Raw genomic sequence first — 19,069 nt, forward strand, 5'->3', positions numbered from 1 at the left:
CTCCTTGTCCTATCGCTGCCCTCTTGGGTGAAAAGTCTCTCCCCAGCTTTCCTCTAGGCCCCTTCAGGTACTGAAAGATTACCAGTCTTGTTAAGAAAGAATATGACCAGTCTTGTTAAGAAAGAATATGACCTGTCTTGTTATTACTTACACAGTGAGAGAAGAGATGAAAATAAAATGAGCAAATCTGTTTTCAGTAACTTGAGTTAACAAATCCAGGTGGACGTGACAGATGATTTCAAAATTATTCAGAACTTTGCTGTCACTGTGGAAACTGAAATTCAGAATGGTGTATAATGTGACTTAAACTGTTTTTCTCTTTGTTCTGCTATGCTGCTCTTCCCTGGTTCTCTCATTCTGTTTGTTAACCTGTATTTCTGATTCATCTATTCCCTGTGATCTCAAAAGTGGATGTACCCAGAACCTTTTATGTGTTACACAGTGTGTATGTCCACTGCTGCACACAAAGTTCCCACTTAAATTAGCAGTCTGTGGTTTCTTAGCAAAATAGTTTCTACAGTATGTATGTATATTTTTTGTGGGGTTTTTTATTCAGAAGTGGCTTGACCATTTTAGTTAGAACTTCAAAAAAATCTTAGCATAAATCAGAAGCTTAGAACAAAAAATGTCTACTCTTTGTTAAAGCTGGAAATAGTCTTATCCTGAAAGTACTGAGCAACCATAGTTACAGGTATAATAAGCAGCAGCATATTTTATTGTTCTCTGCCTACATGCTGTTATTTGCTCAATAACAGAATATGTTAAAATCAATGGAAATTTTTATTTTCTACCAAACACTAGGATTATGAACTTTTTAAGCTAAAGCAAATTTTTCAATAAGAAAATTGTCATGTCCAAGTACCCTTATTTTCATGAAAAGGCTGCTAAATTTTAATTAGTGAAAGGTTAATAATAATATTTTTATTTTAATAATATATAATTTTTTAAAAACTGGAATGGTAATCTAAGTACTGCCTGCTACTTTCAGTGTTGTCTGAGTTTGGAGATTGGGGATAATGTTAGTAAGGTAGTTCCCTGGTAGTCTATAGAATCATACAGTGTAAGAAAGTAAAGTCAGAAGGAGTGGTACCTCATGGGAGAGGTACATACATGGGAGAGTCATACATGTTTGAACTTCTTCCTTTTGAGAGCTAATTGGTGTTTAATTTATGTTTGTTTTTTTTCCATCCTAGGCTAATGGCTGAATGGCGATTTTCTCGGGGAGTTAGAGAACAAACCAAAGCTTTTCTTGATGGTTTTAATGAAGTTGTTCCTCTACAGTGGCTACACTATTTTGATGAAAAGGAGCTGGAGGTGAGGTTTCCTGTTCAACATTTTTACATATTGCAAAGGTAATACATACAGAATGATTAAACGGATAGGTCAGCTTGAATTTCTCATCTATGGCATGCTGCGTTTGATAGTGCTGGAACATGGAAAATTTAATAGGGGCAGTGGGGGTAAATCATGGTGAAAAGCCAGTATCTATTGCACTGGTGTTTTGTGGTGTTAAGTAGTTGGGAATTTTAGATTCCATCCTCAGAATTAAAATGTGCTTTGCAAATTTCTGCGAGAGGATAAGAACATGAGGTCACAGGTGGATCTATTAAAGGAGACTTATTTCTGTGGTAGATGGGTGGAATTACCTTGTAACAGATGGCACAGAAGTTGATTCTGGTTTATAGTGATTGCTTAGTTTCACACACATATTCTAGGATAGGTTTGAAGGTTATTTTGTGACACTTTAAGACAGAAAGATGGAGGAACAAACAAGGTTTGAAACGGAATTTTGCAGATTCTCAATATGTAATTGAAGGGCTGATAACAGGAGTCACTACCCTGCCCTGTGTTTACTTAACAATCAGCCTGACCTGTGTTCATTGTTGGGGTTGTAATTTGGAGCAGAGACAAAAGTCTCTGTAGTGCTACAGTTTGTTTTTTTTAATTTCTGTGATACCTGCCAAGAGTCCCTGTATAAAATAAGCAGTGTTCTGAAACCTTCTTAAGTTCAATGGAAGTTTTCTGTGTAAAGGACTTTGATCTATCTTATTTAATGTTTGGGTTTTTAGGAGGCTTTCCATATAGTACTTTCAGCTGTCATTGCTCCTTGTTATGAGTACTTTGTAGACTTAGAGTATGTTTTATCTTTACTAGTAGTAGCAGTAGCAATAATGTAATGATCATCATCTTGGAATATGCAAGAATATCTTGGAATATTTTAATGGGAAAGGGAATATCCTCTTTAAAGTTTCTTTTCATGGGAAAGCTGTTACATTTAATTATTATTAGTCAGAAGAAACCATGTTTCTGGTAGGCAGGCTTTCAGGCCACTTAAATGCATAAACAGCTTGAAGGAGTTCTGTGAACTTGGGATAAAGGAAAATCTAACTGTGGAGGAAAATGAAAACATTACCAGTCCTTTTTTTGGAGCAAGAATTTCCATTCCTGTTAGCATGCCTCATACAAGATACATTAAATTAACTCTTAATTTATGTGTGCAGATAAGCATATAGTCAAGTAGTCATTCTCTTTTCTAGGTTATGCTCTGTGGAATGCAAGAAGTTGATTTAGCAGACTGGCAGAGGAACACTGTGTATCGGCATTATACAAGGAATAGCAAGCAGATCATATGGTTCTGGCAGGTGTGTTGATCAGTAACATTACCAGCTTCTTTAGATTTTGTCTTGTTTTTTAACACAAATGATAGTAGAGTGGAGGGGTGTCATCTGAATGAAGGTTCTCACTGCTTCCTTTCTTTTCAGAGAAGGAAAAGAAAATTACTGGTTCTTAGGGAGCATACTTTAGGGTGGGAAAAGGCAGATAGATACCCGCATTACATTTGGATGGCTGGGTCATGACTAAGTGTTCTGTATCTTGTACTTCTTACCAGTTATAGAACAATAGAGTTGTTTCTCTTGTAGAAAGTAGATCACTGCTAACATGTTCTTACAAGTAGTACAGCTGTACATCTGAAATGCCACATATTATTTATAATTATTGTCATATCAACTGTGCTAGTCTAGCACACTGATTATAACTCACATTTTAATGAAGTTGGCAAAGAATTATTCTCAGGGAAAAACCTATATAGGCTTCCAGTTTCTATGAATTTCCATAAAGAGAAGTCATAGCTACACAGTTGCTATCTTGTGATAAATCAACATTTAGAGATGTGTTTGACTAAGTTACTAGAAGAAAATTATGCAAATAAATTATTTCCTAGCTTATTTATGTTGTCAAAATAATGTTAATCTGATAAGATGATCTGTTTTTAAGAAGCTTAGTACTGAAACAGTCTTAACCGGAAGTTCAGGTAACTCAGATGTGCTTTCAACATTTATAGAACAAAAATACTTATTTTGTTATCCAGGTTATTCTTGGTCAAAATTCTTGTAACAATACCCTCTTTCTTACTGAAATGTTCTCCGTCTCCCCTCTCTTTCCTTCCTCTTCCCTTTTCCAGTGAATTTACTTACTAAGTGATGCAGCTGTTACGGATGGTGTTTTCTCTCACTGAGAATTCCACATGGAAAAATACCTCAGTCTTGAAATAACCAGGGCCTGTGGCTAGACTATTGCTGTATTTAGTCAAAATGGCAGTAGTCTTCAGATAAAGCATTGACGTGGTTTATACTGTAGTGTAGAATAAAACAGATAAAGATTCTTCTTATTTGCTGTTTCCAGCATTCACTCTGTAATGGTTGAAAGTGCACATAGTATGAAATCACTTGCATTCACCCCATTTTGCTGAAATGAAGAAAGGTAAACTGTTCTCAAGGTGGTGTCTTTTAAAATGGAGTTACACTCTTTTCAGCAGTCTTGTGGGGTTTTGGTTTGTCTCCAGCTATGTTAAATATTTTTATTAAGTTATTTGAATTTCTGTGCCTAGTTTGTAAAAGAAACAGACAACGAGGTTCGCATGCGACTTCTGCAGTTTGTCACTGGCACTTGCAGGTTACCACTGGGTGGATTTGCTGAACTTATGGGTAAGTAAAAGGTGACCAAAACTTTTATATTGTAACTGTCCCGTTTGCAAGTGAACCGTGCTGCAAGTATACAGATAGCAGGGAGTTCATGTATGTCAGCTTGAATCTAAAAGGGCTTTTTATATCAGAAATCCTATGAATGCATTTATAAATTATAAGGAAATGAGCTCATTTCTAGAAGAATGTTCATACATGTGTAACATTGAGCAGCACCTACCGAGCTCTGCCTGCTGTATCTGAGTTGTGTCTTATGTCATGTGTGTTATCTCCTTTGCTACTTAAAAGGAGCAGATTATACTTCTAAAAATCTTCTTTTCTAGGAAGTAATGGTCCTCAGAAATTCTGCATTGAAAAAGTTGGTAAGGAAACCTGGTTACCAAGAAGTCACACTTGGTGAGTTGTTACTTGTAAATTTTCTGTACCTTTAGTTGTTCTCTCTTATGGTTTTGCATTTATCAAATCAAATGAAACCTGATTTGAATCAGTTCTCTGTCTCTGTCTTGAGCTTTTTGATTGCTCTAATGTGCCAGGATTGAAAACTTTTCTGCTGGCCCTGTTCTTAAATTTTGCTACTACAGTGTACACAGCTTGTCAGTATCAGATCTGTCAGAAGTGTATCATCCTCCTTCAATAGAACTGAGAAGAATTTCCCTTTATTTTAGACAATATTAAATAACTGAACAAAAGTTATGTTGATATTAGGTATATAGTTATTAGATACACTTGTACAGTAATATTATAAATAATTAATGTATAGTAATGAGAAAAAGCAGCATGAAAAAAGTCACAACAAATGTTCAAAATAGGGTTACTTAGCCAAGAATGCAGGTAGTCAGAAGCCTGGCAGGAAAACTTATTATTGGCTTGGCATTTCTATGCCAGACTGGTGCAACAGGTACAGAAATCAGTTTTCCATATATACTGTGAGCAAAATGGACACACCTTTCTTTGGCAACATTGTGACAGTAATATTCATCATACATTTCAAGTACTTGAGGGAATCCTCCATTTTACCATTTTCTCCACTGGTGCTGTTTATTCAAGTGATGATTGCAAGACTTAAACATCCCTCTTTGTTAAGATAATTTTGGGAAGGACATGGAACGAAGCAGTTTTGGCAGAAGCCCTTTAGGGCAAAGCTTGAGGAGGAGTTCCCTCTCCACAACATATCCAGGAGTATGTAGGAAGGAGAAAAAATCAGCCTTTTCATGCTCTTGCTGTAATTTGGAGATGCATCAAACTAGGATGATATTAAACTTATGGTGAATATTTCCTGTTCTGAGTATTGTAGTTCTATGTATCATAGGCTGTCTTTAGTCTTCAAAGGTTCTGGTTTTCATCTGATGTGATAAGAGACTTTTGTTTCTCAAAGTATTCCTCTCAATCAAACTTTGTTTTTACTGCTCATACTAGGTTACATGTCAAGGCAGTGAGATGGCACCGATTGCTATTTCTTCATTTCTAGTTGTTAGAACATTTTGAACTTCTAATGTAGGAGTTGAGTTCTGTAGTCTTCTACATGAGATGTAGCTAAACCTAACACAGTTTCTTTTTTTTTCTGCTCAGTTTTAATCGTTTGGATTTGCCACCATATAAAAGCTATGAACAACTAAAAGAGAAGCTGCTCTTTGCCATTGAAGAAACAGAGGGATTTGGTCAAGAGTAGAAGTGGCTTCTAGTCAAAATGGAGATCTTGCATAATAAAAGGCCCAGCCAACTAAAATTGCACACTTAATTGTATATAAGCTTTTTGTTCTGTACAGTGATCTTTCTGGAACTCTAAAAGTATAATTGTTCTCCGTTCTTCCACAGAGATATGCAAAACAGTTCAGCCTTTTCTACTTTTATTTATTGCCCTTCCAAAAGACCAGAAAACCCTTCAAAATTTTGAAAGCAGACAAGAGACTTATTTAAAATATATATAAAAATATAAATATATATACTAATAGGCTCTAGTTTTATAGAGCTTGAAGTGTATGAAAAGTTGCAGCCATTTAAAAGGGCCTGGATTTGCTTTATCTTGGCTTTATTATTCAGAAAAATGTTTCATCTGCTCTGTGTTCTCTCTTAAGAAACATCTCCAAGTTGTTTTATTGCATGGCTGTTCTAAAAGGTGTTAAAGGCTTAGGCCAAACGTATCCTAAATATGTAGAAAGATGCTGCTGGTATTTGAGATGACAGAGTATGTTGTTCTGTCAGTTTAATTTTTTTAAATCCGTGAATAGCTGATATATATCCCCCTCTACTGATGTAGCCCAGGTCATGAATAAAGCCTTTTACTACTTGCACAAAAGTCATGTACAATAAGATGAATGTGATTTAATGTTGAAAGGAATTGGTGCCACTATTCTGACTTACTGTAGGAGCTGAAAAGAATATTTTAATTCATTTGAGCAGCATTGAAATTTGTTTACATATTACCTTGGGTTATTACCACGAGGATGTTAGGTAATCTTCAAAGAAAAAATAATAAAAGAGAAAATGTTACACATTCTCTCCTTGGTCTGGTGTCTTACAGGTTTCTTTTGTTGTTGTTGCTTTTAGTTTCCCTTTTCAATCCATGATGTCCTTTTTACAACTTTACAGGTATATTAATGTAAACTGAGCTATGATGGTATACAAAAGGTCCTGTGAACTTTTTTGCTTTCTTTGTTCATGTTCAGTGTCAGTTACTGGATCAATCTAGTAAACACAAATAAAATGAACATTACATAAACTTTGCATAGATAAAAATATTTATAAGTATTAAATACTCTCATTCCTTTCAAGTTTTTACAGAAATTCAGATGTATCAGAATTAAGTATGTCCAAAACCTGCCATTCTTTTATGTAGATCAAGTTTGTCCTAGGTGCACAATAATATAAAGCCATTTTAAAATTAGTTTTACAGGCATTGAGGGCATTTGCTGAACTGCAAAGATGTGTTTTTAAAAAAAACACTAAATCTAACACCTTATTCATGTGAATTATATTAAATGCTACTTCTAGCAAACCGGGCTTCCTTATTATAGAGTAAAAAACATGTTTAAAATTACTATTTGTATTATGCTTCAAATATTAACTGTAAATTCCATTACATTTAACTTCTGCAGAATTTTGTACACACACCAAAATGATTACTTCGTATGATTAAAAACACTTCTGTAACATATCATACTGCACTGTTAAAAGTGTATATGCAGAAAAAAATAGCTGTATTTGTTCACATGTTCCAATGCAGCAACTGAATTCTGCCAAAATTTTGGTTTTCTACATAATAGATTATCTTGAGGCTTTGTGTTCAACAGGCACAGCTAGTGCAGAGCTGTTCTCCTGTATGTAGCTTTGGTAACACCAGGAGTGCAGCAGGCCCAACAGACTGCTCTCTTACATTAACTTTCTATAAGTTTAGAAAATTTCCACCACTTTGATGGTTTTTCATGCCGTACTGTCTGCAAAACTGTTTTCAGAAATACAACATTAAGGTGCAAATCCACTTAAATAATGAATTACACTGGTTAGAATGGAGGAAGCTGTAAAAAAACATGAGCATCAAAGGCTGGGAAAAGGAAGCATGTGTGTGGCTTGCCTAGAAGACAGTTAAGAGGGCTAAATGTCATAGAGTATAACTTAATGAATTTGCACTAATGAATGACTTGGTGACCCACTATCAACTGCTGAATTTTGTGAATCTGTGAGCAAGTGAAGAAAATAATAAAAAGGACAGCACATCACAAGAATGTAGTTGCTTTATTGCTTCAATAATTTTAGCTGTCTCATAACTGCAATAGATATTCCTGTGGGTAGGAGTTAGTAAGCAAGGAAAAAAAAACAGTGGAATTCTGTAGATGTATCTGTTAGTTGGTTTCAAAGGACTGAATGAAAACGTAGACTTATAGGATGCACTGTCTTGGAAAGGACCTTTATACCATCCTCTTAGCATAGCACTTAAAAAACAAACCACAACAAAATATTTTCCATGCTTGTATGTGTACAGTAAACTTGGACTTTCTGGGAATTTCACAAATACTGCACTGTAATGTTTTTCTTTTCCTGTTTGCGTTTCCCATAATTTATCTGTGCTTGGGGGGAGGAGAGGAAAAGCAGCAAAGGCTGGAGATCAGACAAAGGAACCAGTGAGGTAATACTACTTGAAGAAGCTACCGCCTACTTCATAGGTTGGTTGTTCCTTCCTGCAAGCAACTCAGCTGCATGTTTCTAAACACTCAACAGACTTTACCTGTGACCTGGGTAGCCTTCCTCTTTGTGAAGAAACTGTTCTGTGCAGCAGCAAAGGCACAGAAGGAAGGTGCCTCTGCCTCAAGGCTACTGCAAGCAGTTTTGTTTATGGCAGATCTTTTTGTAGTGTACGAATTCAGAGAATCTCTTTGAAATACCACATGTCATCCAATCTGGGACTTTGACATATTGAAGATTTTATTTTTATGTTCTACTAACAGAAAAATAAGAATTACTTTTCCATAGTGGAGAAAACCATCTTTTAACTAGTTGCATGATCTGAGGCTAGAGTTAAAGTTCTAGATTGGCTCAGCTGTGGATTTTTACTACTGCCTTGGCACAGGCTTGGTTTGTTAGTCTCAGCAATTTATGCCCTTTTTAACTTTTTCCTCCTATAGAATACCATATCCATTTCTATCCTAGCAAACACTAGGTATTTATAGTCAATTTGTGCTAGTGTTAGGCTTTCTACTGGCAGTACCATGCATACTTGATTGCCTCCCAATTTTTCATTATTTGGTCCTCTTTCAGTTGAGCAATCAGAATATATTTTTGGCAATTCTGTAAACACTTTCTATACTGGATATTGTAACTTAGGTTATTTTTTCTCATGGAAGTTCCTGCCAAGGGAGGAGTTGATTTATCACAGAATCACAGAATTGTCAGAGTTGGAAGGAACTAGAGATCATCTAGTTCAACTCCCCTGCTAAAGCAGGATCCCCTAGAGCATGGTACTCAGGACTGCATGCAGGTGGGTTTTGAAAGACTCCAGAGAAGGAGCCTCCACAACCCCCCTGGGCTGCCTCTTTAGTGCTTTGTCACCCTCACTGTAAACAAGTTTTTCCTCATACTTAAATGGAACTTTCTATGTTCCAGCTTGTGCTCATTGCCCCTCATTCTGTCACTGGGAACTACTGAAGAGTCTGGTTCCATCCTCCTTGCACCCACCCTTTAGATACTTATAGGCATTGATAATGTCTCCTCTCAGCCTTCTACAGTTTAAAGAGTTCCAGCTCACTCGGCCTTTCCCCATGAGAGATGCTCCAATGCCCCTCCAGTCTTTGTTGCCCTCTGCTGGACTCTAATAGTTCCCTGTCTCTCTTGAACTAGGGAGCCCACAGCTGGATTCCAGATGTGGCTGCACCAGGGCAAAGTAGAGGGGGAGAATGACCTCTCTCAGCCTACTGGCCACACTCTTCTTTATGCACCCCAGGATTCCATTGGCCTTCTTGGCAGCAAGGGCACACTGCTGGCTCATGGCCACCCCACCACCTCTCCTTCCTTGCCTGACCCTTCTGAAAAGCTGGTAGCCATTAATCACAGCACTCCAGTTGTGCAAGTCTTCCCATGATGCTTAGTTTTCTTGCTGTGCAATGGCCTCCAGCTCCTCCTGTTTGTTGCCCATGCTGTATGCATTAGTGTAGATCCACTTCAGCTGGGCTAATGGTCCTGCCACCTTTCTGGGGGGACAAGCCCTCATTCCCACCTGATGACACTCAGACACTTCCATAGTTACCAACCTATCACTAACCCTCAAGTCTTTGCTGCCACATGGATCACCATCCCCCACATCCACTGAGACAACAGACTGTAAGACCTTGCTAGCACTTCTACCCTCAAGCACTGGCATGCTGCTCCCAGGCTCCTCTCTAGTAAGCCTGGTTTCCTCCCTGACCCCCCTTCAAACCTAATTTAAAGCTCTTTCAATGAGTCCTGCTAACTCGTGTCCCAGGATCCTCCTTCCCCTTTGGATTAGGCTTTCCCCACCTGTTGCCATCATTCCTGGTGCCCTGTAGATCAACCCATGAGCAAAGAAACCAAAGTCCTGCTAGTTACACCAGTCTCAGAGCCAGGAGTTAATCTGCTGGCTCTTCCTGTTTATCCCCTCATCAATGCCTGCAACTTGGTGGGATACTGGAGAAAGCTACTTGTGCTCCTTATCCTTTAACCAGCCAGCCCAGGGCCCTGAAGTCTGTTTTCATTGCCCTTGGATTAACTACCTCATTACTGCCTACATGAAATATCAGTAAAGGGTAGTAATCAGAGGGCTGAACAAGGACAGGGAGTTTTCTCCATATGTCCTTAATCCTGGCCCCAGAGGCAGCTGACTTCTCTAAGTGGGTCTGGCCTGCATAAAGGGCCTTCTGCTCCCTTTAGAAGTGAGTCACCTATGACAATGACACATCTTTTTTTCTTAACCAAAGTGGTTCTGATGCAAGACATAGTCTGACTCTGCCTCAGTGGCACCTCCAAGTTTGGTGAGCCATTGTCCTCATCAGTATTTGGTTCCACTTGCAGAGCATTGTATCTGTTTTTCAAGGTCACCTGGGGAGGTAGAACAGTTACTCAGGGGACACACCTACAAAGCCACTTGCACAGTGCAGGAACTTGCTCCCTATCCTCTAGGCCATCACGCTCAGCCAGGCAGAGAGAGGACAGGGAACGCTCTGCATCATGAGCCCTGCATGACTTGGGCCGGGTTCAGGGAGGCTAAGTCATGACACCAACAGTCTGTCTCCCTCTCAAACTCCCTGATACTCCTTAGCCTTTCCACCTCCTCCTTCAGCTCTGCAACCATGCTGAGTAGATAATTTCTCTGCTCACACCTCTCACAGCTAGTCTCTCTGCTATCCTCTCATATGAACAACAGGCTCAGGCACTCCCTGCAGCTGGAGACCTGGACAGCAGCATGTCTGCAAGTGAGACCTCGGTCTGGGTCGTCACAGTCCTCGTGGAAATGGTTTTTGCCCAAGTAGAAATCATAGCTAACACTTCTGGAGGGCAACAGCCACTAGTTAAGGTACCTCTGCACTATCTTTACAAATAGAAGTCTCTGTGCTTCCAAATTTTAGTTCCCTTCTAATGTACTGGGAGTATGTACTCTTCCTGTTATGCTAGCCTAGGGAGAGGAGTGCCTGTGTCTAGCAACCATTATGCAGTCACTAAATCCTCAGAATCTGCAGCCTCTCCATGTGCAAATCAATATTTGTTTTTCACAGAAAGCTCACTGCATATGCTGGTATAACCCTTAAAAGGATTTTCCTAAGTGTTCCCTACTTGACTTTTTTTTTTTTTTAACCACAGCACTTTTTGCAAAGTCAAGCACTAGCACTAAAGTGTATTGGAATTAAGATTGCTTATGCAGCCTTAATAAGAAATCTGTAGGAGCATCTAATAATGTGAACACATACTACTCTTGAGGCTGTTGAACCCCACAGAAGAACACTGTAGAAAAAACTGCACGTTTGTAATTATGTCACAGCCTTGTACCTTTCTTTAAAATTGTGCTAGTCATTATTTGTATTATTCCTTTTATAACTGTAGCTGAACAGTGTAAAAAACTGATTAAAAATCTGCACAACCACTGTCCCAGTCTTTCCCCTCTAATATTTACCCTGCTTGTCCACAAAGCCCTTCATTTCCATGTAAATCAACAGACAGGATCACATAATGAAACAGGTCTTCTAGGTGACAGTTTAATTGAAACATGATGGAGATAGGAAGTTTAGCCTACACTTTTAGTAACAGCTTCAATAAACCAAGGTAGTATTTGAGGTCTTTTTCCTATGCTGCTCAAGCCTGAGGCACTGATTTCCCATGATCTTGTTTCTTGTTATATAGAATTAAGCAACTGCAAAGCTTCTTTCTGTACCTGAAAGAAAGAAAACAGTGCCAGTGCCAGTTGTTACAAGCTTTTCTAGTGGAATTTGCTATGCAGGCACCCAAACATTTCATCACAGTTCTGTAACTTCAGAACCCTCCTAAGACTACTAATTATTCTTCTGTAGTTCAAGATGCTCAACACTTGAAACACAAATGGGAATAAAACCACTTAAGCCAGTGTCTTCAGTGTAATTCACTTACTTATGTAGCAAGATCATTTATGTCAAACAGAGATGATTAGCTATTGGTTTGCTATAGCCCAACAGTAGCATGTAGTTAAGTTTTTCTGACCACAACCAACCAACCTAAGATTTGCAGAGGTCTAGACAGTTGCTAAGGCAGTGTGAGAAGACTGTTTCCAAGACTCCATTTGTCTAGGGATTCTGGGTAAAATCTAATAAAATTTGAATATGACCTCTTAACAACTATATTAAAAAAAAGAGCTGACCAATTTCATACATACCTGAGACAACTACTCCTTCAGGCTATTAAATTCCTGTACATTTTGCAAAGCAGTGTAGGAATGGATATTTCTACTGAAAGTTGTTACTGGAGGAGCTCCCTTTAGGGAGAAACAGTTTGAGACTTAATAGAGAATCTAGAGGGAAACCTAAGTAGTGGTTTTTTTGACATGTGAAGTGCAAACCTACCAAAGTACTTCTTACAACATTCAGAATGTCAGAGCATATTTGGATGTTTTCTCTAAAAGCTAAGGCATTTCACACTACCACTTAATGCTAAATGAATTAGAGGTAAATCAACCATAGGAAAACCAAACTGAAAATTAAGCTTTGTTAGTTCTGATGCTAACAGGTTTGTTTATGAAAGATAACTGCAACAGCTGTGGTTTATACTGAATGCAGAATTAGGTCTGAACAAGTCTAATGGATTATCCTTCTGGAGGTACTCTGTGTTCAGGTAGGAAGCAGATGCCTATCCATTTAAACCAGGATCCTTCTGAAAACTACTCGCCTATGTGTCACCTAGCATTGGAGATTTGCTGTCAAGATACATTATTTCTACTTGTCTCAATTCTGAGTCTGAATCTGTCCCTCCAGGCCTCAAAAGGACTGCAATGTTACCTAGAATATTTTTGATACATCCATGCCTTTTTTTCTCTCCTGTTCACATGGTTTTTAGCTCTTCTAAACTACGATTTCTACCTTTCCAGTTTTTGGCATATGAAAAGTGAATCTCCACTTACATAGAGAGACAGAGGTTAGCTCAGGCGCCTGCCTAAATTTCAACAAGTTAAGGGTGGGTTATTGTTAGCACTGCAAAAACATGAAGAATAAAACATAACAGTTCTTAATTACAATAAGAATTTTTTAAAATCATAGTGTTTAGAGGCAGTTACCAACATACTAGTATTTTTTTTGGTGCCTGGATGTCATCCTGGAATGTAGGTCCTGAGTTGTAATTTACTCCGAGTTGACTTTATGAAACATGCCACTGCCATGATGTCACACATGTTGGTTATAGGATAGATCCGTACTATGAGGGTTCTTAATCTCCTACCTGCTTGTCCTCTTCTGTATGTGCAGGATACTCCTTTGCTTTGCTTAACCACAGAAGAGCCATCTTTTTATTGTTTAACTTCAAGTATGTCTTCCCCAAAAAGAGCAAATTTTTGCTGTAGAAATTTGGGTCAGCTGTACAGAGATAGGAGAAAAGCTTTGAATGAGAACAAGCAGCATACTATCAAAGCCATGATACAGTGCCACTCCTTAAGTACTTATTTCAGAAAATATGAGTAATGTTTTGAATTGAAATCAGAAACAAGCCAATGTAGAACTTGTACTTGCTAGATTTTGGTCTCATACACAGTTACATTAGCAGCTTGTTAGTTAATCCATGAAATGAGATTACTTACAAAGAGCAAAGCAGTGAGCTTAACGCCAAACAGCTTTGCTTTGCAGGTTCTGTGCTTTTCTAGACCTAGGTGCAACAGGTAATGCAACCAGTTTAGCAAGTATTGGCAAAGAAATAAAGGGCACAATTCCTAGCTTCAGACCACACATGTATGGAAGGAAAACGTAAAACTGTATCCAGATTTAACTTTTTTTAAGGAGAGATTTAAGAAATTGCTTTTAGAAAGCATGCTTTGGCTACCAATTGTTATAAAGGACTAGTCTTGCCTATGGTTCATACAATCATAGAATCACTTAGGTTGGAAAAGACCTTCAAGATCAAGTCCAACCATTAATCCTATCCTACCAAGTCCAGCACTAAGCCATATTCCCAAGCTCCACATCTAGACAACTTTTAAACACATCCAGGTTCTTACAGCCCAAGCTTGCTCCTGCTGAATCTAAAGTCAGGATTAAAAATGCTAGTTATCAAATTCTGCAGTTCATGTGCAATAATAAGAAGTACACAAAGACAGGAAATTCCTGTTTGAGGAAAGTTACCATTGTTTGTTAACAATGACAGCAGCTGTACTATCTGCTCCTATCTCCTCTTTTAGCAGACAGACACACTACCTGCTATAGTCCAGGGTATACAATAGCTTCAATATAAAGCTCCAATGTGTCCATGACTGCCATATTGCTCTATTAAAAACTGAGTGACTTTACATGTGCATAAAAAGTGGATACACAAACATGACCTAGAATGATACTTTCAGAACTGCTGCCAATACTTGCTAGATTTTTTAGTCATTGACGCTAGTATTCTGTAGTATTCTATATTTCATAGAATCATTTGGGTTGGAAAAGACCTTTAAGATCAAGGCCAACCGAAACCTAGAACTGTGTCAAGTCTAAACCAAGACTAAACCATGTCCCTAAGCACCACATCTACGCATCTTCTAAATACCTCCAGGGATGGTGACTCCACCACTTCACTTGACAGTGCCTAACAACCCTTTCAGTAAAGAATTTTTTCCTAATATCCAATCTAAACCTCTCCTGGTGCAACTTGACAACATTTCCTCTTGTCCTATCACTTGTTACTGGGGAGAAAAGACCAACCCCCACCTCACAACAACCTCCCTCTACACAGCTGTAGAGAGCAATGGCCTCAGCCTCTTTTTCTCCTGAGGAAACAACCCCAGTGCCTTCAGCCATTCCTTGTAAGATTTGTGTCCTAAACGCTGTACCAGCTTCACTGCCCTTCTCTGGACATGCTCCAGCACCTCAATGTCCTTCTTGTAGGGAGAGGCCCAAAAGTGAACACAGTACTTGAAGTGCAGCAGTTCCAGCAAGCAAAGTTCACAAGCTGTACAAAAGGATACCGAGCTTGAGCACTAACATCAGTCAAGAGAACAAGAAAAAAAAATTATGTCAAATACAGGTAAATATATGGAGGTGTTTTGGAGGCAAATTTTGAGGCTAAGTGCACCATTCTAGTTCACAGCTGCATTCCTTGATGCCCAGGGGAAGATACACAATAAACTTTTCCTTTAAACTTCATTGATATAGCTATATAAACATCTTTCAAAGAACACTGTCTTCCTTTATCTTGCAACTAGTCTGTTTTGCTTATTGCTTCCCTCTTGAAGAAATAATGGGCTCATATTTTATTATACATGTAGACAGTTTTACTGCAGTTAGATTGGCACTCTGATCCAAACAGCTTCTGAAATAATAGAGTCTGCTTTCTCTGCTGCTCTATTTAGAATACAGAGGAATTCTGAACTTAAAAAAAAATGTAGAAAAAGTGACATAAAATTTCCTTCTTTGCTTGCTGCTTCCCCCTGCTTTCCAGCCAAATGCTTTGGGGAAGGGTGCTTTGTTACTAACATTCCAAAAAGACTCACAATACACTCTAAATGATTGTGTAACATACACTATACACCTGGGGTAGAGCTTTTTACACAGTTGTATAGTGAGAGGACAAGGGGCAATGGTCTGAAGCCTAAAGAGAGGAGATTCAGGTTGGACATTAGGAAACAATTCTTTCCTGTGAGGGTGATGAGACACTAGAACAGGTTGCCCAGGGAGGCTGGGGATGCCCCCTCCCTGGAAGTGTTCAAGACCAGGCTGGATGGGGCCTTGAGCAACCTGATCTTGTAGGAGGTGTCCCTGCCCATGCAGGGGCACTGGAACTAGATGATCTTTAAGGTCCCTTCCAACCCAAACCATTCTATGATTCTATACTTTGAGTACCTCTGATGAAACATTCCAATGTAATAGTCTAGGGTGTTGACTAGCACAATGGGCTGATATGTTTATAAGCAGGTCATATGCTATTAAGGTGATACCAAAAGCTACAGGTTTATTGCAAGTCATCATTCATAAAAGATACTCATCTGTTCAAAAAAAGCTAGAAGTATTACCTTCTTCTGCCATGTGGAAGTAACGAAGAGCCTGCAAAAGATAAGGTTGTCATCTTCAAAACAGAGAATAAACTGAACACAGGTGTCAGACTAAAGCCTTATGTGCATGCTTAACACAGCTGATGAAGGACTTCCTGTCCATTATAATACTTTTATTAATTCAGCATGGTACTGATAGTTCTCATTAAATGTACAATCAGATTTGACATCTTCTCAACAGCGCTAGTACTTACCCAACTATTTCCCTGCCATTTCCTCCATAAGTACAGTGCATCATATTTGTCCCCTAGGAAACTGCATCTCTAACTTGCCAAGATAATTTTGAATTTTATTTCTAATTTCCAGCATATCTATAATTTCTGCCACCAGTTCTCATGTATATATTTAACAGATCAAACAAATATTACTTAGGTCATTAATGTTGACAAATACTTTGGAGAGAACTGATTCCCATGGTGCACCAGTTAGCATCCTCTTACAATAAACCTTTACGAAACCCACACACATTTTTCAACTAGTTTCCCATCCTGCACATCAGAAATTTCAGTCCATTCCTACCTCTTCCTGACATTACTAGCTGGAAGGAAAATATCATCACAGACGTTAAAGTGTCGATGTATCCAGAAAACAGATTTTCTACTGAAACTGCAGAACTCTTATCAGTACAGCTCAACTACACGTTGAACAAACTTGCTTCTTCAGCCACTTTTAAGTGCTACAGAACTCAATGCTGGGGCTGGTGTGACTCTGCTGTATTTGAAATTCTGGCTGACACTTGGTATTCTTTCAAGAGTGATTTTCAGCAAAAGTTACAAGCCTGACATTTCATTCAAAAGTTTTTTTCTTTTTCAATCAGAGCTTAAATTGCTTTCTATGAAACAGCAAGCAGCCTTCTACAATTACTTTCTAGTTACTCCTGCCCCCCTGCCACCTTAAAGGAACAAAAGAGTGGACTAGTTATTGGTTGATCTAAACAAAGATTACAATAGTTACAGCAAAGTTTCCTAGTACCAATTTAATATTCAAGTTTCTATATATTTATAAGTATTTAAATAAGATGCATACTTTGTCAGACACTCTAGAAGATAAATATCTGGACAGTATGTTTTAAGGTGTATGACAGCAGGAATTTTCATAGCAAAAATGAATAAAAATCCTTGCTACTGAAAAAAACACACCATATGTAGCCAGGGGATGAGAAGCTATTTATTTTCAAGTGGTAAGTAACAAAAGAATCTGTTACTCTTTGCATTTTTTGCATAAAGGGAAAATTTTAATAGTCCTGTCAAATAAGTATGGTGCAACATCACCATCTAAATCTCCAGCAGTGGAGCTAATACAGTTATCTGCAACAGATCATAACAGTAAATACAAACTACATTACATATGGCTTGTTAATGTTTGCACACAAACTACATGAAAAAAAATTTTACTTTTCACACTACTCACTGTGTGCTACAGCTGCAAATAAAAAAGATTTTTATGTTTTTAGAAACATCTCACTCTCCTGTTACACTCTCATTTTAATAATTACAGTTCTTAAGTCAGAAAGGTCCATGCTTATTCCATAAGCAGAGGTCAGTTTTGTCAGGGAAATTAGTACAAACATATCAACAGCTTTGTGGAGGGAATAATAATGTGAAACATTTTCATATTGTACCTCTTGAAATGTGGAGGTTGGTGGTGTGGCAAATAGCGTTGCAGCTATTTTTCTTTGGTACCATGGCATTTCAGCAAAGGAGTAACACCTGGAGCAAAACAAAACACTGATATATACCCTCCACATTTTTCTCATCTTTTTGAGCAACATTCTCATTTCTTGGATATCATAATTGTTGTTTCCAAGAGCCACAACAACTCCAGCCACACTGCAAGTTCTAAAAGCAAGTTTTAAAAGCAAGTTCTTAGAACTGTACAACAAAATAGCAACATGCTTGAAGTTGCTGTGTAGCTCTTACAAAAAAGCTCTGGAGTGTCTTTTACTGAGAACTGCTATTGTATCAGACAAATCTGGAGACAGTTACTAACCATTACACAACTTTGAGCTTGAATGATTATAATTATTTTTGTGTATTTGATATTATTCCAATATATTTGCACAAACAGCACAACTAAATAATATCATTGCCTTACCTCAACCTTGTTTTTCAATTACTAAAGCAGATCTGCAGTACATTCCTGAAAGACTCCTATCTATAAAAATGAAAATAGGCCTAAGAATCAAAATTACTGTGTTGTAGGCTAGGCCATACTATGCTGTTTTCCCATCTTCTAATTAACACAGGTCACCTGTCACCTGTCTTAGAGATGCTGAAAGGATTAAACAATCATTAATATTTCAAATATGTAGAACATTCCAGGTGAAACTGTTAAACAATGCTATTCACCTTATTACCCTCCCATAATAAGTATAAAAATACTCTTCACTGTGTAAAATAGAGCACTCAGGAAGAGACGAAAATGCAAATATGGAAGAATTCAGAGGAGACAGGCAAGGCATGGAGTTTCTCAGTTGAAATTTTGCCATCAGTCATGTCTTACCAGAAATGCCAATGAAAGAGGTTCAAGCCAGCATAGGCTTGAAAAGAGAAAAGTAATTGTCTGATAGAAAAATCCCAGTTTTGGATGAAGATGTTCTACGCTTCAATAATAAGTACATTTAAATATACAGTATGAGTATATTATATCATCTCACATTTCTGATAATATTTTCTAATATTCTTTAGGAACAATGCCTTAACTACCTTCCAGAACAGTTTTTCCATCTCAAAAGTGACCTCAAGGCTCATTTAGTTGGCAGTATGCTTCTGCTTAAAAATTCATACTGCAATGGTTAGGTCACGTGGGAATGGCTGGCGGATATTGAAACAATGAACTAAGTTTGTAAACTAATAAAAAAACCAACCTGGAGCAGTACATTGCA

The 19,069-nt window shown here is 38.0% G+C and overlaps 2 protein-coding genes across 13 annotated transcripts in view; one reads left to right on the forward strand and one right to left on the reverse strand.

Moving 5' to 3' along the window:
- The window catches only part of WWP1 (WW domain containing E3 ubiquitin protein ligase 1), a 60,755-nt gene extending 54,275 nt beyond the window's left edge, over positions 1-6,480 (forward strand). For both annotated transcript variants that reach the window (XM_051610422.1, XM_051610424.1), the window contains exons 20-24: positions 1,194-1,314; positions 2,538-2,642; positions 3,890-3,986; positions 4,307-4,379; positions 5,553-6,480. In XM_051610422.1, the coding sequence (XP_051466382.1) occupies positions 1,194-1,314; positions 2,538-2,642; positions 3,890-3,986; positions 4,307-4,379; positions 5,553-5,652 (496 nt within the window). In that variant the 3' untranslated portion in view covers positions 5,653-6,480. The remainder of the gene's footprint in view (positions 1-1,193; positions 1,315-2,537; positions 2,643-3,889; positions 3,987-4,306; positions 4,380-5,552) is intronic.
- RMDN1 (regulator of microtubule dynamics 1) overlaps positions 1-19,069 on the reverse strand; it is a 50,078-nt gene that overhangs the window by 22,754 nt on the left and 8,255 nt on the right. For 9 of the 11 annotated variants that reach the window (XR_007888596.1, XM_051610437.1, XM_051610441.1 and 6 more), the window contains exons 7-9: positions 17,807-17,894; positions 16,147-16,177; positions 13,386-13,519 (exon numbers count right to left, since the gene is read on the reverse strand). Coding sequence is in view for 10 of the 11 variants with exons in the window: in XM_051610437.1 (XP_051466397.1) it covers positions 13,386-13,519; positions 16,147-16,177; positions 17,807-17,894 (253 nt within the window). In the remaining variant the exon portion in view is untranslated. Of the gene's footprint in view, positions 1-6,566; positions 6,669-11,655; positions 11,857-13,385; positions 13,520-16,146; positions 16,178-17,806; positions 17,895-19,069 lie in introns of those variants that run through there. The other 2 variants (XM_051610436.1, XM_051610442.1) reach the window with 2 other exon arrangements.

The sequence above is a fragment of the Apus apus genome, chromosome 2 (genome assembly GCF_020740795.1).
Source record: "Apus apus isolate bApuApu2 chromosome 2, bApuApu2.pri.cur, whole genome shotgun sequence".
Classification (NCBI taxonomy): domain Eukaryota; kingdom Metazoa; phylum Chordata; class Aves; order Apodiformes; family Apodidae; genus Apus; species Apus apus.